This window comes from Muscardinus avellanarius (assembly GCF_963383645.1).
Source record: "Muscardinus avellanarius genome assembly, chromosome: 13".
Lineage (NCBI taxonomy): Eukaryota > Metazoa > Chordata > Mammalia > Rodentia > Gliridae > Muscardinus > Muscardinus avellanarius.
Genome location: NC_137799.1, coordinates 39496292 through 39520858, shown reverse-complemented (window position 1 = coordinate 39520858; position 24567 = coordinate 39496292). Strand labels below are relative to the sequence as shown.

Here is a 24567-nt window from a genome sequence, read left to right as displayed (position 1 = left end):
TCCTCAGGCGAGCTTGCAGTGTGGTCCTGGCAGGCCAGTCTCCCCTCTGGCCTCAGTGGCCCCACGTGCAAACCTCGGGAGAGTCACCCAAGGACCCCTCGAGCTCTGACAGCTCCCGATCGCTCTGGGCGAACCCTGTCTGGTTGGCTGCGACTGAAGCCGACGCACAGCTGGGCCTTAACAAAGAGCCGGGGTCCCGGCGCGTGGCCGCCCCCTGGAGGTTTGGGAAGCCCGGCCGGGCCGGGGCGGGGCTGGCGCGCGCCACAGCCAATCAGCGAGAGCCGGGCGGCGGGGGCGGGGCCTGGGCGGGTGCGGCGGCCAGGCTGGGTCCGAGCATCCCGCGGCTCGGGACCGTCCGGCCCGGACATGGCGACCGGCCGGGCCTCGCTGCGCGGTGCGCCGCTGCCGCTGCTGCTGCTGCTGCTGGCCGCGGCGGGGGTCGCGGAGGTGGCGGGCGGCCTGGCCCCGGGCAGCGCGGGTGAGTAGCGCTGGAGCCGCGGTTCGGGGCGGTCCCGAGCGGCTGCCGCAGCCCGGCTCCAAGATGGCGCGGGCGGGGGGCGGGGGTGAGGCGACCCCAGACCCGCCGGCAGCCCCCAGGCGGCGCCGAGGCGGGCGGGCGAGGCCCTCCGCGCTGGCGCCCTCTGCGCCCTGGAGGGCTCCCCACTGGCGCGGGGACCGGGGTTCGAGGCCTTGCTCAGTCACCCCCTCCCCGGACACGGTCCCGGCTCGGCCCAGACCCCCTGGCCTGGCTCCGGCCGCTGTCACCGAACCGTGGAAAGCTTTCGCTGTGGATCCGGGCGAGGGTTGGGTGGGACTTGAGGTGTGCAGCCGGCCCCCATACCGCGCCCCCGCCCGGGCCAGTTATTGTTTCTTGTTACTTGACCCGCAATTGGTTCCGAGGGGCCGGAGCGGAGGCGTCTGCCTGGAGGGTGTCAGCAAGGCGCCGGGCGGGGGTCCTTCAGAGTCCGGCTGGAGGAGAGTCGTGTTCTTGCTCTGGAAGAATTAAACCAAAGGATGGAGAGGAAACTGTTCAGTGCTTAAAATTGTCTCCTACTCTTTGGACTTTTCGGATTCGATGCTTGACTTGTGCCTTCACGTTAGGACGTGAGATAGGCAGGAGCCTGAAGTAGCTCGAATTCGAGGGAGGAGTGTGCAGAGCAGACGCAGAGCTGTGGGCGCTCGGAGGGAGAGGTGACCATCACCCGGGAGGAGAGCAAATTTGAGTGAAAGCCTTCTCACTGTACTACCCATCAAAAGTTGGCTGGGATTTGCACTACAAGCGTGGTGAAGGAGTGCACTGCTTACAGGAGGAGATACGTAGAAAAGTTAATCCCAGCAAGGTTTTAAGGGGGTCTGCAGTGCTAAAAATAAAGATTTTTTAAGGCATTTAAAGAAGAGAGAGAATTGTGTTAGGACCTTGGGATTAGTCACTTTCAATTAGGTTCTAAATTTAGTTGCAGATTAGCCCAGAAACCAAGGGGGGAAAAGAGAGAATGCTGTGTTTTCTTTGCAAACGCAGTTTATCTTTCTCACTAAGTTAAAAGAGATTGAACTAGCCGGATGTGATGGTGCAAGCCTGTAATCCCAGTCACTGGGAGTCTAAGACAGAAGGATCACAGGTTTAAAGACAGCTTCAGCAAGTAGTGAGACTCATCAGTTTAGCAATACTCTGTTTCAAAATAAAAATAACATAGGGCTGGGGATGTAGAGCAGAAGTAGGATGTCTCTGCGTTCAATCCCTAATATAAAGAGAGAGATGATTGAACTAAGTCACTTACAAAGACATGATCCATAAAATAATTTTTTGTCCATTCTTATCCCACAAGTAGCCAATCCTGTGGGAAATAGTAGAGTGGAGCAGTTAAGAACACTTGAACAAGTTACTTAGCCTTAATATTTTTGTGCTTTAATATCCACATTTATTATTTATGGTGTATTCTAGGTTTTATTATGAGATTGAGGAAATGAACCTCTACATTTAGTATAGTAAAACACTGAAATGTTAGCTACTAGATTCATTTGGGAAGCACTTCACATGGTACCCCATCTTATAAATTTGCATATTTGATTCATGATAAAGGATCCAAAGATTCCTATGGTAAAGACACTTGTTTGATGAGGGAATAGAGAATGACTGCTAAGAAATGTGGGGTTTCTCTTGGTTTCTTTTGGAGTGGTGACAGTTTTTTAAAATTAATAGTGGCAGTGGTTGTGCAACTCTAAATATATTGAAACAACTGAATTATATACTTTAAAAAGGAAAACTGCATGCTATATAAATTATACCTCTGTAAAATTGTTATAGAAAGAAAAAACTGCCCCATATGGCGATACACACCTATAATCCTAGTCCTTGAGAGGCTGAGTTAGGAGGATTGCAGGTTTGCGGCTAGCTCAGAGGTAAGAATGCCCCTGGATTCAATCCTTAGTACAAATAAAAAAGTGAAAGACCTTGTTTGCTCACAAACTCTTTTTTTCTTAATAACACATAAAATACACATTAGAAAATGCTGAGCTAGTTGATTGCTAACAGCCCTTACAGCTCTAAAAGTCTATGACCTCATATAGTTTGTGTTGTTTGATTAAGAAAAAAATTCCAAGTTTGATCTTAAAGTAAGCCTGTTCCTTCTACTAAATTCTAGGAAGCACATATTGTCTGGTTCCTACATAAAGGACATTGAGTAATATAGTAGACAAAGGCTTCTACTGTGCATGTGTAGAAAGTGCAGAAAATGTTCTTTAATTCTAAACAGAAATTGAGAACACAATTATTAAATTGTATTTCAGTGAAGGCCTGGCTTGTATTCCTGTTCAGCCTTCTTTCCTCTCTCATTACCGGCACCCAATGCTATGCACTTCTGTACTCTTTCCTGTAAAGCTTTAAAGTCACTCACCCTCTCTGCTATATCTGCACTGACTATTCCTATATTTGAGGAATGAATGGAGGCAAGGGGTTGATACAAATTGTTCATTGCTTATCTTTTTGAAGAATGCAATAGGGCCCTGTGCTGCAGTCTGGAAATCTGAGTCTCTGGGTACCTGAGAATAGCTCTGTTTCTATTTAAGTTGTTTTTGTAAGAGAAAGATGTAACACTCAGGGCAGAATTGCAACAAGTTGACATTTAAGGAATTATGTAATAGCCCAGAATCCTGAAAAGGAATGTGATGGATTTTAAATTAGTAAAAGAAAATGCCTATCTGGTTGAAAGTAATAAGAAGCAGATTCTTTTCCCACTGAAGTGTCTTGGATCACACTTTAGAAAGATTGAGGACTAGCGATATACCAGATATGACAGTTTATTATCGTATATTGCTGAAAGTTCCTATCTTGCATCCAAGATTTAAGCAATAGTACTTTTTTTCCCCCCTCCTGTGGTTCTGGGAAATGGAACTATACCCCCAGCCCTATTTAATCTTTTATTCTGAAACAAGGTCTCACTAAGTTGCTAATGGGCTCACTAAGTTGCTGAGGCTGGCTGCAAACCTGTAATCTTGTTATAGCCTCCCCAACTACTGGGATTACAGGCGTGAGTCACCATGCCAGGCTGTTAACCATACATTTTATTGTATGACACTCAAGAAAGTGGGAAGACATCAAGGAGGTGGCTTTTAAAAAAGCAAAGAAGATATGAGGTTTGTTTATCAAAAAACTGATTATTGTATGCCAAGCACTATTCTTTTTGCAGAGCTGCTCCCCTCAAAGAGTTTACATCCTAGGTGAGGGGAAATAGGTAATAAGTAGATAAATAAAGTTGTTTCTGGGTGTGATGAGTAGGCTATGGAGAAACTAAACCAAATGGTAGTGGAGGAAGAACGGTTCTTTTCAGAGTTGACAGGAGCAGGCCCTTTGAAAAGATGAAATCTAAGTTAAGATTGGGCCGGGCGTGGTGACGCACGCTTGTAATCCCAGCAGTCGGGAGGCTGAGACCGGAGGATCGCGGTTTGCGGACAGCCTCAGCTACTACTTGGTGAGGCCCTCTGCAACTCAGTGAGATCCTGTTTCAAAATAAGGAATAAAAAAATAGGGCAGGGGGTATAGCTCAGAGGTCAAATGCCACTGGATTCCATCCCCAGACCTGCAAAACAAAATAAAAATAAAAATAAGTTAAGATTGGAAGGCTGAGAAGATGCTATCTTCATGAAAGATAGAGGCCTTAAAGGCCTAAGGACCAGAAGGTCTACATTATTGGAACTAGTGGTCAAGAAGCACCCTAAGGGCTAGATGGCAGTGAGCTTTGCAAGAAGCCACACCAGGATGATGGATTTTATTCTGAGTGTAGATAGAAGATATGATTTGATCTATATTTTAGATCAGCCTTGCTGCCACATGGATGAAATTATTATTGCAGTGGGGTGAGAGTAAAAAGAACAGCGACTAGAAGGCCATTGCAGTAGTCCAAGCAAAAGATAATGAGTGGTGACTCAGAGGAAAGTAATGGTGGAGGTGGGAGAGATTCAAGGGACTGTTGATGAGCTGGACATGGGAAGCAAGGGAAGGAAGGATTAGGGTTACTCAGGGTTGTTTTGTTTATCTAATACAGATGAGTAAGAGTTGATATTGTTTACCAAGGTAGGAATACAAAAAGGAGAAGGTTGGAGAATTGGCAGATGAGGCAGGAATAGAATAAAAACTCCCAATTTGGCGGGGGCGGGGGGCGTTGAAGAATATAGCTCAAGGGTGGGGCACTTGTTCAAGGCCCCGGATTCAATCCCCAGTACCACAACAATCTTCTTTTTATGTTTAAGGTGGGTATTAGCAATAATTGCCCTATGTCCATTGCTTATTAAGCTAAATTTCATACCTGTCAGGAATCTATTCAGTAAATATTTGTTAACCTGTTAATAGTGCCAGATACTGTGATAGGCACAAGGTATAAAGTGGTAAGCAAGAACAGACATGGTCCCTGCTTTCATGGGGCTTACATTTTAGTGGGAAATTTAGACATTAACCATCACCAAAAATGTATATATCCACATCATTAATATGTACTTTATATTAGCACATACGTATTTATAGTCTAAGTATGAAGAATATATTTGAGGAAAATCTTGTGTTTTCATTATTAGAGTACACTATATGAGGGATGCTGTAAAGCACATGAGACACACAAATACTACAAGAAAAGTATAGTACTAAGAAACACATCCTGACCAAGGGACCATTCCGACCTTTGGAGCTGGATTCTGTACTTTTAGATCCATTGTTTCCGAGTGGAATCCCTGCGGCGCAGACTGAGGAGGGGATTATCTAAAAGAGCTGGCTATTAGCACATGTGAGAGGACTTCAGAAGAATCCTTTGCTTTAGTTGTTTCCTGAGGATGAATGTCAGGGTTTAGGCCATTTTGATTCCAGCGAGCAGAATCAAGGTAGCTCAGGTAAAGGAGTTGGTTATGCAATCTCTAACAGAAACCTCCTAAGAAACCCAGGGTGGGAAAGTCAGCACACCTCTCCCTAACTGCTGAAACAGGAAAGTTGCCAGGAGGCAGGCCTGCTGTTTGACAGCGTCTCTCCCACTGCCTCCTCTGCATACCTTGCACTTCCCCTCCACGAACCAGCTTCCTCTTTTTGACTCATGGTTTCTGTACTCCCAGAAAACTTCAGCTTCCCCATTTCCAACTCTTCTTGACCTTATATGGATGGCCTGAGTACTTGATTGACTCTAACTCATGTTTTCACCTGAGCCTAAAGAACAGTAATCATGTTTGCTAAATAACAAGTGGACCACTATATGACATGTGGCACTGAGATGGTACAATGAGAGAAAACATCCTGTGCTTTTTTTTTTTTTTCTGTTAAAAAGGTATTCTGTAAGTCGGGCACAGTGGTTAACAGTTGTAATCCCAGTTCTTGAGAGGCTGAGACAGGAGGATTGCAGATTCTAAGACAGCCTTTGCAACTTAGCAAGGCTCTCAGCAATCTATTGAGACTCTGTTTCTGAATAAGAAATAAAATCAGGCTGGGTGGGTAGCTTAGAGAAGAACGCCCTAAGTTCTATCTTTAGTGCCCCGTCTCAAAAAAAGGTATTCTGTAGCAAGGGTAGTATTACTTTTTTTTTCTTTTTTTTTTTTTTAACCCAGGGGCATTCTACCTCCTAGCTACACCCCCAGCCCTATTTTTTTATTTTTTGTTTTGAAACACGGTTTCATTAACGTGTGGAGGGCCTCACAAAGTAGGTCAGTCTGGCCACAAACCTGCGATCCTCCTGTCTCACCCTCCCAAGGACTAGAATTACTAGTGTGGGCCACTAAGCCCAGCTTTATTTTGTAATCACTGAATAAAATACATTTGAGCTGAGCACCATGCTCATTACCAAGAAGCTCACAGTCAATTTGTGGGTTACAGAAGAGCCCAAGTGAAATGATTAGAGAAGAGTCAAATGTTAAAGGTGCCAGTTCTATCTAGAATAATAGGATCTTGCAGGGCATGGTGGCACATACCCCATTATTCCAGAAAGAACTGGTGCCTTTAACATTGAGGAAGATCTCAAGTCCTTCTGAGCAACTGGTCAACATAAGGAGACTTCATCTTAAATATAAAAAGGGCTGAGGATATAGCACCGTGGTATAATGTCCTCGGATCAATCCCTAATATTCAAAACCAAAACAAAAGTAGAATCTTAACCAAAAAAAAATCAGTGTGTGCTGAAGTTATTGAACAAAAGCTAAGAACTGAGATCAGATTTAAGTCTTGAAAGGTGTTTCAAATTTAGATCAGCAGGAAAGGACACCAAATATTTTAATCAGAAGGCTGTATTGCAGGTAACTGTAGATTTTCCTCATTAAGAAGTAATTGAAGTTTGGGAAGGGAAGGCTAAAAAAAAGACTTGGAAGACCGGGCGGGGCCTGGTGGAGCACCTTGTAATCCCAGCGTTTGGAAGGCAGCAGAGACTGGAGGATGAATGGCGGTTCACGGACAGCCTCAGCTATTTAGCAAGGCCCTTTGCAACTCCGTGAGACCCTGTTTCACAAAATAAAGATACTAAAAATCTAGGGCTGAAGGTGTAGCTCGGAGGTACAATGCCCCTAGGTTCCATCCCCAGTACCAGGAAAAAAAAAAAAAAAAGAAAAAGAAAAGAAAGACTTGGAAACATTATAGTTGGAATAGAAGGAAACCATTAGGCCCTTAAGAGTAGCATCACAAAGGTCTGTTAAAAATGAACCTGGCAGTCATATTGGCACTACAACAAAATGAATACAATTGGTGCTTCAGAGCATTGCAGTGTGAGACACAATAGAGAAGGATATCTGTAACTTATAAGTGATTTTAAAAAACACACCAAGCCGGGCGTGGTGGCGCACGTTTGTAATCCCCCCGCTTGGGAGGCGGAGACAGGAGGATGGCGCTGGTTCGAAGCCAGCCTTGCTGGCTTAAGAGACCCTGTCTCCAAAAAAAAAAAAAAAAAAAATATATATATATATATATATATATATATATATATATATATATATATATATATAAAATAGGTCTGGAAGTGTAACCCAGAGGTAGAAGGGTTTCCAGGAACCCCAGTACCACCAGAAAAGAAGAAGAAGGAGGAGGAGAAGGAGGAGAAAACAATTGGGCAGAAGGTGTAGTTCGGAGGTCGAATGCCTCTGGGTTCCATCCTCAGACCCGCAAAAATAAATAAATAAATAAATAAAATAAAAAACACACCAAAATAGGTATCTGTTTATACCTATATACATACGTGTGTGTGTGTGTGTGTGTGTGTGTGTGTGTGTGTGTGTGTGTACAGAGAGAGAGGTAGACAGACAAATGAAGCTGTATGACAAGATGTTAGCAATGCTGAATGTTTGGTAGAAATATAGTTATTCATTTTGCTTTGATTATTAGCTGACAGTATATCTTATATAGATATATACACATCTATTTTTTAAGGAATGTGACAATTACATGAACATATTTATAGATGAAAGTTGCAATTGCTATTTAAACATTCTTAGAGGGATTGCCATTTTCCAAATTGTTTTGAAAATAGAAATTTGATCAAAAATAAGATTTCAGCTGGGCATGGTGGTGCATGCCTGTAATCCCAGTACTTGGGAGACTGAGACAGGAGGATCACAGCTCAGCGACTTAGTGAGATTGTTTCAGAATAAAAAATAAAATGTCATCAGGCTTAGTGGTGCATGCCTGTAATCTCAGCCACTCGTTCATGAGGCTAAGGCAGGAAGGTTGCAGGTTTGAATCCATCCTAGGCAATGTAGGGAGGTTCTATCTCAAAATAAGATTTTAAAAGGGCTAGATTGTAGCTCAGTGATAAATTGCTTATTTAGCAAGCACAAAGCCCTGGGTTCAATCCCTAGTACAATAAATAAATAAATAAATAATAAAATAATATCAGATTTTATTTCGAGTGATCTTTTCCCCCTTAATAATATGGGATAGACGTGTGTGTACATGTGTGTTTTTAAATATATATCTTCTTTTAGTAATTCTTTAGGAAACCATTAATTAGAGGAAATTGTTTTCTTTAGAAAGGAATATAAGAATGGCTTTGTGTTAACAAAATCAAATTATAGCTTTCGGCAGGCTTCTATGACAAATCCCTTTTAACCTACAAAAGTCCTCTAATTCTCTGGGTAGTCTTTATTTTAGATTAGGGTGTGTATTTGTTTTTAAATGCTGGTTGGTATTAGAAGCTGCGTTTTAACATGTGGCTGGAGCATGGGCTTCCTGCTTATTTGCTTCTCTGTAGTATTCATGTGGTCTAAACCAGCAGTCAGGCCTTGATGTTTCAAATTATTGGATAATTCTACTTGCATATATCTAGACTACACTGATTCCTTCTTAAAGCCAAAACACATGGTCTTTAGAAATCAGTTTTTATATTTATAATTTTATAATCACAGACTCTTGGAATGAGGAATACACAGCATGGTATTTGTGTATCTTAAATGAGGATAACACCTGTGCTTTTTATTTTCATACGTCAGTTAATCAGGTTTTATGTTGGACTGTTTTTTACCTTTGTTCAGTTCCATTTTATGAGAATAAGCAGAGTTTTAAACTATTTTTTCTTGAAGAACAAATTAGAATCAAATTATAAGAACAAAACTTTTCTAGAACTCATTGCCTTAGGCATTAGACCTTGGAGATTTTCTCTCTGTTCTTTTTCTCAGTAATAGTTGAATGACCCAGTTAATCCGCTTTAATTGCTCTAAAAAGATAAAGACCTTTAATTGCCACATTAATTGCATTTGAATTCCTCCCCCAGTCTTTAATGAAAGCATATCAATCGGTGTCTTTTGTGGGCATTTATTTCTTGAAAAATATGCAGTGTTAAAGACTCTAGTAAGTTTTCATTATTTCAAAGAAAGAAAAGTGTGTACTAATACAGAAATGGCTAAGGTTAAGGGTACATTTTGGAAAATGTGATGGAGCAGAGGCTCCCCAGCCTGTTCGTGGAGGGTGGCAGTCCTCTCCGAGGGAGGAAATGTACTATTACAGAGGAATGTTTGGTTGAAAGCGGGAGAGCACTTATTACCAGAAAACTTCAAGCTGCCCTCTTTCATCCGATTGGCAGAAGTATAAAAAAAGGCTTTTGGGAAAACCAGAAGGAAATATGCCAGAATGTCAAAAGAGGTTATGGCAGGACAGTGGGAGTATAGATCATTTTTTTTTCTCTATACTCTCCAAATTTTGTAATTTTCTAATAAACAAAGTTTTAAAAATTTAACTTCGGAGGTCATTCTACTCTAAGTTTGACCTTGACCATTAAATAGGAAAAATGCTTATATATTTTAAGTAAAACCATTGGTTGTTATTGGAGTTTTAATTATAACACACTTTGTGTTTCTGTTTTAAATAAACCTTTGCTCCAAAAAACTGTTTTTCAAAAGTCCCTAGGCCCAAATCAGACTCCTGTCTGCCTGATTGTTTACTTTTTGCTAAGCCTGTGTTTATTGGGACCATATGTTATTTTGAGTTATCTTTGCTCAAGATCAGCTGGATTTTCTGCCCTCATATGACCTTTGTGTTAGAGGATAGCAGATAGTGCCAACTTCTGGAGCACTTCAAAAGAGCACACCAGCATCACGCAGGGCAGCCTCTTTTCCTGCCCCCTCTCATTCTTCTGCAGCAGGAGGCCTACCAGTCTTTAAAGAGATGGGGTTAGCTTGGTGTGGCTTTGCAGGGGAGACGGGGCTCTTGTGAAGAAGTCTCATGAGTGCTTGGGCCATTCCTAGAATTAGAGCTTCTAAGTAAGAACTTGTTATACAAGACACTTTCCACTTAGAATCAGGGCACTTTCCCCCGCCTGAGACAGTGAAGTGTTTGTGTGTTCTTCAGAATATTGTAAGTCAAATGTTTAGAACATCACAAAACCTTTTCCCATAAAATTAGTATTAAAGTCAGCCCACAATAGGCTTTTATGAAACCTAACTACAGTGATATGCCAGTAATGTTATAGACCAGTCATTGTTTTGGGGGAAAACAATTTCCAGTTTCAAACTTAGAAGCCTTGTTTGTAAGATCTAAAGAGGCTTTTTTCATTTATTTGTTCATTCATTCATTTCTCCTCAATACCAATCCTACTTTCAGTCAAAGAGTTCTGCTTTTTTCTAGTTTGTATACTGATATTGTCTAGATTTTATTTAAATAGAGGATTATGTTATATATACACATATAGGTTTATATGTAATATGAAATATATATTTTAGCTATTGTATCAGATCTAGTTGCCTAAGATGTAGGTTGTTGTTTTTTTTTTCCAGCACTGGGGTTTGAACCTAGTGGCATTCTACCTCTGAGCTACACTCCCAGCCCTTTTTTATTTTATTTTTATTTTAAAACAGGGTTTCACTAGGTTGATGGGAATCTCACAGTTTGCTGAAGCTGTTCTCAAACCTGTGACGTCCTCCGAAATACTGGGATTACAAGCCTCCGATATACTAGGATTACTCAGCCTCCAAAATACTGGGATTACAAGCATGTGTCACCACACCTGGCTAAAATGTAGTATTTTCATTTACTTGTCTCCTTTGATTTACCAATTCTAGATAGCCCATGATCAATTATATCCTCTTTCCAGCCTTTTATACTCTAGAACAAATATGTGCCCCTTCTGATTATCTCTATAGATAATTTGTGAATTCCTCTGGGTGCATAACTTGGCAATCCTTTTTGTTCTCTCTCACTCTCTAGTTTGATGTTTCTCAAACTGGCATTCCAAGATTTAAAAAAGTATCATAAAAAATATTCTATGCTTTGACAAATCTGTGTAGTAAAGTCCTATTAGCAGAGCAATAGTGCACATTAATGTACGAAAGGTTTCATGAGGCCCTGTAGTAAAAAGTATGTTTAAGTTGTGTAATACTTTGTCTCTGAGTGTGCTTGAACATAAAACATTTTCTCTTAACGTATAGATATAAGCAACTAAAAAAATTATGTTCTTTTAAATACAAGTTTGAAAAGCATATCTATTGTATTCTCCTTTTGAAGTTCTCCAAAGTGGTTGTTTCAGACCTTGACATTTTTACCTCAAGCCCCTGACTGTACCTATCTTATATCTATTTACATTTTTGTTTAGGATTTTCATTTCAAATTTTTTTGTTTACTTTATTCCCCAGGCTGGCTTCAAACTGAGATCTTCTTACCTCCGCCTCCCAATTACAGGCATGTGCCACCATGCCCTCTCAGCTCTGTTTTCAGACGCAAGCTCTGTTTCACTGAGGAAGGAGATCTCGCCAGTGTCCCTGTTCGTTTATCAGTGCCCACAGGTCCTTTCCCCGTGTCCATGTCCTTTCTCAGTCTTGAGTCTAACTCAGCTCTGTGGCACTTGACACCAACTACTGCCCCGGTCCTGCCGATCTCGTGGCTGCTCCGTTCCAGTGTTTCCCTGTTTCTCCCTGTGTCTCACATGTTGTCGTTCTGTAGACTTCGGTATATTTACTTCTCAGAAACTCTTCCTAGGAAGTGACTTTGTGCCGATGACTCAATTTTGGATCTCCAGGCTTGGCTTTTCCTGTGCTCCAGGTTTCAGGCCTCAACTTCTGATTTCACTGGAATTTCTATCTAGATGTCCTATAGGCACCTCAAATTCAACATGTCCCTAACCAAAATTCACTATATTTTTTATCATTTGACTTTGTATTATAGCTATAACAATAGGGTCTACTCCATAGGGTAATTGTAAGAATTAAATATGATAATGCTTAAAACAAATAGTGTAGCCGGGCATGGTAGCGCATGCTTGTAATCCCAGTACTTGGGAGGCTGAAACAGGAGGATCCCACAGGTTCAGAGCCAGCCTCAGCTACTTAGTGAGGCTCTCAGCAACTTAATGAGACCTTGTTTCCAAATAAAATATAAAGTAAGTCTGGGAGTGTAGCCCAGAGGTAGAAGGGTTCCATCCCCAGTACCACCAATAAATAAACAAACACACACACACACACACACACACACACACACACACACACACACAGTAACATTCTGGTACATAGAAACCACAACTAATACTATTACTATACAACTGTCTCCCCTAATAGACTGCAAGGTTCTTGAGGGCAAGAACCATGTCCTCATACTTAGCACCATCCTTTACTTGCAGTAAGGGGTCATTAAAGATTGAGTTAAAGTAGTTGCTGGGCATGGTGGTGCACGCTTGTAATCCCCGCGCTTGGGAGGCGGAGACAGGAGGATCGCGCAGGTTCAAAGCCAGCCACACTGGCTTAAGAGACCCTGTTTCCAAAATAAAAAAGTATGAAAATAGGTCTGGGAGTGTAGCCCAGAGATAGAAGAGTTTCCAGGAGCCCCAGTACCACACACACACACACAAAAGTAGTAATAATAATCTATTGAATAATGGTCTTTGTAGCCCTCTGATGGCACACTCATCTTGTTTATTCAACAGTAGGACATTAGATGTTTATTTTTTCTCCCTAGGTGCATTATGTTGTAGTCATTCAAAGGATAACCAAATGTGCCGTGATGTATGTGAACAGGTAAGCTTGATAATAATTATAGAGACTACTCATTATGTAACTGCTTATTAAGTTTAATTGTTTGGGGGAAATCTGTTAGCACCTTAACCATGTGATCAGAGTAAGATTACCAGTAATGGAACAAATTGATTTGTGTCTGCTGATATGATGCTCTGAGAAGGAACATGGTCTCTTTTAAAGGAATCCTGTGGCTGGGCATGGTAGCACAGGCCTGTAGTCTTGGTACTCTAGAGGCTGAGACAGGAGAATTGCAGGTTTGAGACTAGCCTCGGTAAGGAGATTCTCAGCAACTTAGTGAGACCCTGTTTCAAAAAAAAAAAAAAAAAAAATAGAGCTGGGTGTGGTAGTGAACACTTGTAATCCCAGTACTTGGGAGGTTGAGACAGGAGGATCTCAGGTTTGCATTCAACCTCAGCTACTTTGTGAGGCCCTCTACAACTTAGTGAGCCCCTATTTCAAAATTAAAAATAAAAAAAATAGGGCTGTGGATGTAGCTTGGAGCTAGAATGCCCCTGGGTTCAATCCCTGGTACATAAATAAATAAATAAATAAATAAATAAATAAATAAATAAATAAATAATAGATCTGGGCATGGTAGCACATGCTTGTCATCCAAATACTTGGGAGGCTGAAACAGGAAGATTGTAGGTTCATGGCGAGTCTCAGTAACTTAGGCTCTCAGCAACTTAGACCCCGTTTTCAAATAAAAAATAAAATCCACCTGCGGTTGTAGCCCAGAGGTAGAAGGTTCCTGGGTTTCATCCCCCAGTACCACAAGAAAATTAAATAAATAAAAAATAACGGGGCTAAGAGTGTAGCTCAAAGGTAAAATGCTCCTGGGTTTAAAAAAAAAGAATGATTTCTGTTGAAACTCTATAACCTGAATCAGGAGGAAACAATCAGGCAAACATAGATTGATAGACATTCCTCAAAACAGCAGCCTATACTCTTCAGAAATATGTTATTACAAAAACAAAGAGTAGCTAAGAAACTTGTCTAGATTGAAGGAAATTAATGGGACATGACAACTGAGTGGATCCTGGAACGAAAGAAAATTGCCATAAAGGACGTCATTGAGATAAATTGGTGATATTTGAATATAGACTGGATAGTAACTAATATTGTATCAGCATTGTGATCCTGAATGTGGTCATTGTATTGTGGTTAATATGACTGTCCTTATTATTTATTTATTTATTTATTCATTCATTCATGGTGGTACTGGGGGTGGAACCCAGTGGCTCTTTTACTTCTGGGCTATATTTCCAGGCCTATTTTATACTTTATTTGGAAACAGGGTCTCACTAAGTTGCTGAGAGCCTCACTCAGTAGCTGAGACTGGCTTTGAACCTGTATGATCCTCCTGTCTCAGCCTCCCAAGTGCTAGGATTACAAGCGTGCTGCCACCATGCCTGGTTTGACTGTCCTTATTCTAAAGAGACACATGCTAGGATTTTTTTTTCCGGGTCTGGGGATGCAACCCAGGGGCAGTTGACCTCGGAACTACATCCCCTGCCCTATTTTTTATTCTTTATTTTGAAACAGGGTCTCACCAAGTTGCAGAGGACCTCACTAAGTAGCTGAGGCTGTCTGAGAACTGTGATCCTCCAGTCTCCGCCTCCCGAATGCTGGGATTACAAGCATGCGCCACCACGCCCGGCTCACATGCTAGGATCTAGGAATGAATGTTTATAATAAATTCTAAAATGTTTCATCAACCACATATGTCCAGGCGTGGTGGCGCACATTTGTAATCCCAGCATTTGGGAGGTGGAGACCAGAGGATCGTGGTTCACGAACAGCCTCAGCTACTTAGCGAGGCTCCTCGCAACTCAGTGAGACCCTGTTTCAAAAATAAAAAGACTTGCTGGGCGTGGTGGTGCATGCTTGTAATCCCTGCACTTGGGAGGCAGAGACAGGAGGATCGCGCAGTTTTGAAGCCAACTGCGCTGGCTTAAGAGACCCTGTTTCCAAATAAAAAAATATAAAATAGGTCTGGGAGTGTAGCCCGGAGGTAGAAGGGCTTCCAGGAACCCCAGTACCACCAAAAAAATAATAAATAAGCCGGGCGTGGTGGCGCACGCTTGTAATCCCCGCGCTTGGGAGGCAGAGACAGAAGGATCGCGCAGGTTCGAATCCAGCCGCCCGCGCTGGCTTAGGAGACCCTGTTTCCAAATAAAAAAATGTAAAAAATAGGTCTGGGAGTGTAGCCCGGAGGTAGAAGGGCTTCCAGGAACCCCAGTACCACCAAATAATAATAATAATAATAATAATAATAATAATAATAATAATAATAATAAATAAAATAAACAATAAAAATAAATAAAAATGACTAAGCCGGGTGCGGTGGCCATGCTTGTAATCTCAGTGCTTGGGAGGCTGGTACAGGAGGATCACGCAGGTTCAAAGCCAGCCTCAGCTACTTAGTGAGGCTCTCAACACCTTAGTGAGACCCTGTTCCCAAATAAAGTATAAAATAGGTCAGGGAGTATATAGCCCAGAGGTAGAAAAGCCCCTGGGTTCCACCACCCCTAGTACCACCAAAATAAGTAAAATAAATAAAAAATAAAAAAGACTAAAAAGTAGGGCTGGGGGTGTAGCTCAGAGATACAGTGCCCCTGGGTCCTGGGTTCCATCCCCAGTACTCGGGGATATATATATATATATATATATATATATATATATATATATATATATATATATATATTATATTTAACTCTCTCCAGATATCCAGATATATAGAAAGAATTAAAGCAAATGTTGCAGAATGTTAATAATGGATGAACCTTGGTAAATACTATGGGTGTTCATTGTATTATTCTTGTTTGTAAGTTTGAATTTTTCTGGTTGAGCCTTTTTATGCATGGTCTCTTGAAGCAATGCCTATTAATAAATCCTACCTTTCTTTCATCATTTAGCCTTACACTTGAGGAATAATGATCTCAGTCATCTTCTGAAGTTTTCTAGTAATAACCTGGATTTTGTCACTTTCTTAAACAGAAAGCTATCTTTTGTTCTCTCAAACAACATTGTGGCCTTAGATTTTGCAGGATACTCTGGTTATAAGACATGAGAATGCCTGAGCTTATTTAAAAAGCTAGTAGATTCAGTGACGTCAGGTCAAGGTTTTCGGCAATTTCAGTTCCAGAGCAGTAGCTTTTTAAAGTAAAAATGGCCCCCTGACGGCATCGCCATAAGAAGCTTTAAAGAAGCTCTGCTACCTTTGGAAGCACTGCTCTTCCGACTTTTCACTTTGTTCTTGTTCTTTTCCCCTGACATTCAGTAGGGTACATGATTCTGGAGAGGTCTTTGAATGAGATACCTGCAGCAGGCAAGGTCTGATTGCTTAAAATCTGGAATGGTAGAAATTCTGTGACTTAGCAAATTAATTAAATACTGCAGTCCCCCCAATTAAAAAAAAAAACCTCCCTGGCCAACTTCTTAATTGAGAAATAAGGCAGATAGGTCTTAAAATAAAACTTTTTGACTAGTTACACAGATGTTAAATGTGGCTTTTATCTCTCAGAACACACTAAGTGACACAGCATTAGACTTCAGAGGAAGAGGTAAGGGCTATGTTACATGTGTTTACTTTCTCCTACTACATACAGCAGTGTGCAGAGCCAGTCGTCCAGATCATGGGAGTGAAGGAAGAAAGGCAAGAGTGTAGGCAGTTACAGCTGGTAGGGAATGAAGAAAGAATGGAATCCTAATAACTCTACCTGAGATGGACAGTAATACATACCCCTGATGGCTGTGGAAGATTGGCGAAAGGATTTGATTAGGTCGGGACGGGGCAGAGCTCACCTTCCCGGTGAGTTGGTGAATTAACAGTGAAAACCACTGTGCAAAGACAGTTGGAGATTTGGAGTTAAAATTTTTGGAATTAGATTTTAGGTAAAAAGTTAGGGCTGGCGGTTTATAATAGTCAACAAAATAAGTATGATGTTTTACAGTGAGACTGTCAACAGTGTCATATGCTAAAGAGAAGTTAAGAAATATGAGATCTGAGAAAAGGTACTTAATTTTTTTTTTTTTTTTTTTTTGTGGTACTGGGGTTCCTGGAAGCCCTTCTACCTCCGGGCTACGCTCCCAGACCTATTTTATATTTTTGAAACAGGGTCTCTTACGCCAGCGCAGCTGGCTTCGAACCTGCGCGATCCTCCTGTCTCCGCCTCCCAAGCGCGGGGATTACAAGCGTGCGCCACCACGCCCGGCGTTAATTTTTTAAAAATGAAAAATGTTCACAATATAAAGTGGGGACTTTGTTTTGTGTTTGCTTTGTGTTTGTTTTGCTGAAACGAACAGTGCTTAGAGCAGTGCCCAATACTCAGCACTCTCAATAAATACTTTGATAGTGATGAAGATGGTGGAGCTAAAAGTTAGTGCAGGGTTTAAATGTTTTTAATACATTTTTAAAAATTTATTATTGTTCACAGCATTAAGACTAATATAACATTTATTTTAAATTCTTTAATGCGTTAGTTACAGCTATGTTTAAAAGCTTGGAAAAATGTTTTACATGTCATACATATGTGCAATTATGCTCAATTTCAGTGTATTGTAAGAGTTTCACATAGGTTTAGATTTAGGATTACAGTTAGTGTTAGGATTAATATAACATTTACTTTAATTTCTTAAATGCGTTAGTTACAGCTATGTTTAAAAGCTCGGAGAAGTGTTTTGCATACCATATATATGTGCAATTATGTTCAGTTTCAGTGTAGCGTAAGAGTTTCACATAGGTTTAGAATTAAGATTATAGTTAGCATTAGAACTAATATAACATTTAGTTTAATTTCTTAAATGTGTTAGTTATAACTATGTTTAAAAGCTCGGAAAACTGTTTTACATGTCATATATATGTGCAATTATGTTCAATTTCAGTGTATTGTAAGAGTTTCACATACGATTAGAATTGAGATTACAGTTAGCCTAGTTAGGACTAATATAACATTTAGTTTAATTTTTTATATGCGTTTGTTACAGCAATGTTTAAAACCTTGGACAACTGTTTTACATGTCCTATATATGTGCAATTATGTTCAATTTCAGTGTTTTGTAAGAGTTTCACATACGTTTAGAATTAGGATTACAGTTAGCGTTAGGACTAATATAATATTTAGTTCAATTTCTTTTTTTTTTTTTGCGGGTCTGGAGATGGAACCCAGGGCATTTTACCTCTGAGCTACACCCCCTGCCCTATTTTTTATTCTTTATTTTGAAACCGAGTCTCACTGAGTTGCAGAGGGCCTCACTAAGTAGCTGAGGCTGTCCGCGAACTGCGATCCTCCGGTCTCAGCCTCCCGAATGCTGGGATTACAAGCGTGCGCCACCACGGCCGGCTAGTTCAATTTCTTAAATGCGTTAGTTACAGCTATGTATAAAAGCTCGGAAAAGTGTTTTACATGTCATAGATATGTGCAATTATGTTCAATTTCAGTGTATTGTAAGAGTTTCACATAGGTTTAGAATTAGGATTACCGTTAGCATTAGGACTAATATAACATTTAGTTTAATTTCTTAAATGTGTTAGTTACAGCTTTGTTTAAAAGCTCAGAAAAGTGTTTTACATGTCATATATATGTGCAATTATGTTAAAAAAATAAAATATATATTAAAAAATTTATTATTGTAATTTCTCAAACTTACAAAAATATCTTTTTTATGCCAACTCTATTTACTTTTCAGCTTTAAATTTATTTTTTCAGATTTTTCCAAATCCTAAGTATAGTTTTATTTTTTTATTTTTTTAATTGGTGTATTATATTCATACATCCTATTGGGGTAAAAAGCTTGTGTGTACATACATGTATACATCACCAATTTAACCCCTACCCAATTCCCACCCCATTCCCTCCCCATGCCTCCATCCCTTGCTTGGCTTAGTGGTTGACTTCGATATATTTAAGTACATTGTGTGTTTTAGAGAATTTCCTTCTTCCCCCTACCCATCCCCTCATTTAGGTTGTCTTGTTTGCTCCTCTATAGGATTTCCTTTTTCATCTAGAGTTCCTCCTATGACCCAATTCTCCTTAGCTTTCACATATTAGGGAAAGCATCTGCTTTCTTGTTTTTTGTGACTGACTAATCTCACTTAGCATAATTTCCTCCAGTTCCATCCATTTCCCTGAAAATGATGTAATTGAGTATTTTTTATTGGCCGAGTAAAATTCTATTGTGTACATATCCCACAGTTTTGTAATCCATTCATCGGTTGATGGACATCTTGGCTGGTTCCGTAGTTTGGCTATGGTGAATTGTGCAGCTATGAACATAGATACACATGCATTAGTTTGGTAGTTTGGTTTCCTTTCTTTTGGGTAGATACTCAGAAGTGGTATTGCTGGATCAAATGGTAGATTTGTTCCCATTCTTCTGAGGATTCTCCATTACTGTTTTCCAAAGTGGTTGCACTAATTTGCAATCCACCAACAATGTCTTAGAGTTCCCACTTCTCCACATCCTCGCCAGCATCTGTTGTTGTTTGTGTTTTGAATGATGGCCATTCTAGTTGGAGTTAGGTGAAATCTCAGGGTAGTTTTGATTTGCATCTCTCTGATTGCCAATGATGTTGAGCATTTCTTCATGCATTTATTGACCATTAGAATTTCTTCTTTCATGAAGTGTCTATTTAGTTCGTTTGCCCATTTTGTTATTGGATGCTTTGTTTTTTTAGTGTTGAGTTTCTTGAGTTCTCTGTATATTCTAGATATTAGTCCTCTATCGGAGGAGTAGGTGGCAAAAATCTTCTCCCATGCTGTTGGCTCTCGGTTGAGGTTCTTGACAGTTTAATTTGCTAAACAGAAGCTCTTCAGTTTCCTGCAATCCCACGTATTGATTCGCCTTTTAATTTGTTGTGCCTTTGGGGTCTTGTTGAGAAAGTGTTTATCTGTGCCTATGTGTTGCAGTGTTGGACCTATGCCCTCTTCAAGGAGCTTCAAGGTCTCTGGTTTGATATCCAAGTCTTTGATCCATCTTGAATTGACTCTTGTGCAGAGCGAGAAAGTGGGATTAATTTCCAATTTTCTGCATATGGTTAACCAGTTTTGCCAACACCATTTGTTGAACAGGCTATCTTTTCTCCAGTGTATGTTTTTGGCCTCTTTGTCAAAAATCAATTGGCTGAAAGTGTGTGGACTTGTTTCTGGGTCTTTTATTCTTCTCCATTGGTCTATGTATCTGTTTTTTGTTTTGTTTTGTTTTGTTTTGTTTTGCCAGTACCATGCTGTTTTTATTACAATGGCTTTGTACTATAGTTTAAAGTCAGGTATTGTGATTCTTCCTGCATGGTTTTTGTTGCTGAGAACTACCTTGGCTATTCTGGGCTTTTTGTTATTCCAGATAAATTTAAGGATTGATTTTTCTATGTCTGTGAGGAATGATCTTGGTAGTTTAATGGGCATTGCGTTGAATCTGTAGATCACTTTAGGAAGGATGGCCATTTTAATGATATGTAATCTGCCAATCCATGAACATGGAAGATCTTTTCATCTTCTAAGATCTTCTTCAATTTCTTTTTTCAATGTTTTATAATTTTCTTTGTAGAGATCTTTTACCTCCTTGGTTAAGTTTATTCCTAAGTATTTTATTTTTTTGTGGGAGATCCTAAGTGGAAGTGTTTTCTGAATTTCTTTTTCAGTGGATTTATGGTTGGTGTACAGGAAAGATTATGATTTTTAAAGATTGATTTTGTATCCAGACACTGCTGAATTTGTTGATCAGTTCTATAAGCCTTTTGGTTGAGTTTGTTGGGTTTTCTAAATATAGTATCATGTCATCTGCAAATAGTGAAAGTTTGAGTTCTTCTTTTCCTATTTGTACTCCTTTGATTTCCTTTTCTTGCCTTATTGCTCTGGCTAGAGTCTCTAGTACTCTATTGAAGAGAAGTGGTGATATTGGACATCCTTGTCTTGTTCCTGTTCTTAGGGGAATTCTTGAAGTTTTTCCCCATTTAATACGATGTTGGCGGTGGGATTATTGTAGTTTGCCTTTATGATGTTGAGATATGTTCCTTCTATTCCAATTCTCTGCAGTGTTTTTTTTTTTGTTTTTTTTTTTGTTTTTTTTTTGGTGGTGGTACTGGGGTTCCTGGAAGCCCTTCTACCTCCGGGCTACACTCCCAGACCTATTTTTTACATTTTCATTTTGGAAACAGGGTCTCCTAAACCAGCGTGTGCGGCTGGCTTCGAACCTGCGTGATCCTCCTGTCTCTGCCTCCCAAGCGCGGGGATTACAAGCGTGCGCCACCACGCCCGGCTCTGCAGTGTTTTTATCATTAAAAGATGTTGGATTTTATCAAATGCCTTTTCAGCATCTATTGAAATGAAATGATCGTGTGACTTTTGTGTTTGATTCTGTTTATATGATGAATTGCATGGATTGATTTTCGTATGTTGAACCAGCCTTGCATCCCTAGGATGAACCCTACCTGGTCATTGTGTATGATTTTCTTGATGTGGTTTTGAATGCGTGTTGCTAGCATTTTCCATGTGGTCTAATCGATTGTTTATACTTTGAATTGAGGCCTTTACTTCAATGATTGCATCTTTTATTTCTTTTAAACTCTCTCTAAATTCTTTTCGAAGGTCCTGTATAATTTCTACAGTTATATTCCTGATTTGATCTTCTGGAGATCTCTGAATTTCTGTGTTACCAGGTTCTGATGTTATGGGGTTGTGGGCATTCATTGCTCCATTGTTATTCCTCTTTCTCATGATTTTGGAAGTTTGTGCCTTTTCTGGGTTCTTCCCTGGGTCACTACGACTTCACTTAGGGTGCTCTGGATCTCATGTCTGTAGTGATCTCAGTCACCACTACTCCTTTACTGGGTTATATTGCAAAGTGTCAGTCCCAGGGAGTTAATCGAGGCTGCGCGAGACCATGGGGGTACCAGGCTGGGTGTTTTCCCATGGAGAGCTGCGACTAGGGTGTGGTATCTCTGCCACTGCTCTGTGTATTGACCTCTGTGCCACTATCTCTTCACTGGGTTGGTCTGCAAAATCTCAGACCCAGGGGGATTATCAAAGCTGCACAAGTCCCTGGGGGTGCAGTACTCGGATTTCTCCTCTAAGGGCCGCAATTTCACTTACAGTTATTGAGTGTGCTGATCTGGAGCTGTCGCGGGGCATGGTGAACTCGCTGCAACCTCTGGCAATATGGCGCTGCTGCCACGCCCTTGGAAGTTGTGAGGCTGGCGTACTTCTTTTTTGGTTTTGAGCTCAGTTCTGAGTCCCTGGAGGGCGTGATGAGCTTGGCCACTGGGAGCTTTAGACTTTCTTTCCACTGAAAAAACTGCTGAATTACACCTGTATGATCCACAGCTGCTCACTTAAGCTCCTTGTTTACCTTTCTTCTCTGGAGCCTGGTGGGTTGTTGATGTGCTGATCTGGAGCCGTGGCTGGCACAGTGAATTCACCACTACTGCTGGTGATATGGCGCTGCTGCTGCACCCTCAACCCTGAGGCTGCCGTATTTCTTTTCTGGTTTTGAGCTCCATTCTGAGTCCCTTTCTTCTCTGGAGCCAGGAGCTCTATCTTTATTTTTACGTGCATCTTATGTTCCCAATAATATTATACATTCTTTGAATATAGGTATTATGTCTTTTTGGTTTTACTCAGGTTCTTGCTCATGGAAGCCAGTCAGTAAATGTTAGCAAATTAATGGGCGAAGAAATGAATGCAATGAAAAGAAGAATTGGACAAGTCAGTATAGAAAGTAAAGATTGGTTCTAAGATGAGAGAGGTCTTTGGTTTTTTTAAGACAAGGGAAATGGTTTATTACAAAGGGAGAAGATAAGTTTGGGTAAAAGAAACTGTCAAAATTTAGGATTGTAAGCCCTGTGATCTGACTACTTCTGCCTGGAATAGAGTATGAGTTTGGTTATAATTTTTTGCCCTGAGGTTGTTTGTATAATCATAGTTTTTATTTTAGGCATACAGTTATCTTTTTTCTTTTAAGGTTTGATTACCAATTAAGTGAGAAAAGTGTGACTGTTTATATTCAATTCTACATTATTATCTGATATTGTGTATATGCTGGCTTTTTAATGTATTCCTAAGAAGTATGTTTATTTTAATTCATTCTACTCTACAGAATCACAATTTTAAAAAGAGAAGGGACCTGATAGATTATCTGATTTTTTAATTTTGCTTGTTAGCTATTTAGCTGTGTCTGGAACCTGGAGCTAAATTTTAATTTATTTTTTTTATTAGGTGCCATGTCCTGTACTGTACTTCTTTTGTGTAGGGAGGGGGTGTGGTTCTGGGAATCAAACCCAGGGGCATTCTCCCTCCGAGCTATATCCACAGCCCTTTCTATTTGTTATTTTTGTTTGGAAACAGGGTTTTGCTGGGTTGCCGAGGCTGTCCTCAAACCTGTGATCCTCCAGTCTTAGCCTCCTTACTACTGTGATTACAGGCATGTGCTACCACATCTGGCTGCACTATACTACTACTACTACTACTACTACTACTACTACTTATTATTATTATTATTATTATTATTATTATTATTTCCTCCTCCTCCTCCTCTTCCTCCTCCTTCTCCTTCTCCTCCTTCTTCTTTTGCAGTACTGGGATTGAACCCAGGAGCATTCTACCTCCAAACTACACCCCCAGTCCCAGCCCTATTTTTATTTATTTTGAAACAGGCTCTTACTGAGGTGCAAAGGACCTCACTAAGTAACTGAGGCTGTTGGCGAAGCGTGATCCTCAGGTCTCAGCCTTCCAAATCCCAAATGCTGGGATTATAAGCATGTGCCATCACATCCGGCATTATAGTGTGTGTGTGTGTGTGTGTGTGTGTGTGTGTGTGTGTGTGTGTGTGTGTTACTGGAGATGGAACCCAGGGGCATTCTACTTCCAAACTACACCCCCAGCCCTATTTTTTAGTCTTTTTTTTTTTTTTTTTTTTCCAGTACTGGATGGAACCCAGGGGCATTCTACCTTCAAGCTACACCCTTGGTCCTATTTTTTAGTCTTATATTTTTTGAAACAGGGTCTCACTGAGTTGCGAAGTGCCTCAATCCTCAGATCTCCACCTCCCGAATTCTGGGATAACAGGTGTGTGCCACCACACCCGGCCCCCAGCCTTATACTTCTTTATGTGCATTATTTTATTTTTAAATCAAGCCCTTGAGTTAGATAATGTCATCTGCATTTTATAAGTAAGGAAATTGGAAGGCTGGGTTTATAGCTCATTGGTAAAGCACCTGCCTAGCATGTAAGAAGCCCTGGGTTCCATCCCCAGCACTGCCAAAAACAAAAAAAAAACAACAAAAAACCACAGGTTTGGTTGTGGTACATTGCTACTTTTAATCCTAGTACTTGGGAGGCTGAGACAGGAGGATCGTACATCCACAGCAGCCTCAGATGATTAGTGAGGCCCTCTGTAGCTTAGTGAGACCTTTTTTTAAAATAAAGAATATAAAATAGGGCTGGGGATGTAGCTTGGATGTAGAATGCCCCTGGGTTCAATTCCCGGTACTGAGAAGAAGGAAGGGAGGGAGGGAGGAAGGGAGGGAGGGGGGGAAAGGGAAAAGCAGGGACTCCAAGCCAATATATCTAATCACACAGTTCATACTCTTGGCCACCAGGTATGGCCACCTCCAGTAAGGCCAAG

At 40.7% G+C, this 24567-nt stretch overlaps 1 protein-coding gene across 1 annotated transcript in view; it reads left to right on the top strand.

The window, feature by feature from the left end:
• Positions 1 to 366: 366 nt before the first annotated feature.
• Positions 367 to 24567, top strand: part of RECK (reversion inducing cysteine rich protein with kazal motifs) — a gene marked incomplete at both ends in the record, with an annotated part of 84423 nt that continues 60222 nt past the window's right edge. The window contains 2 exons of the mRNA XM_080709521.1: positions 367 to 478; positions 12887 to 12945. Coding sequence (XP_080565647.1) covers positions 367 to 478; positions 12887 to 12945 — 171 coding nt within the window. The remainder of the gene's footprint in view (positions 479 to 12886; positions 12946 to 24567) is intronic.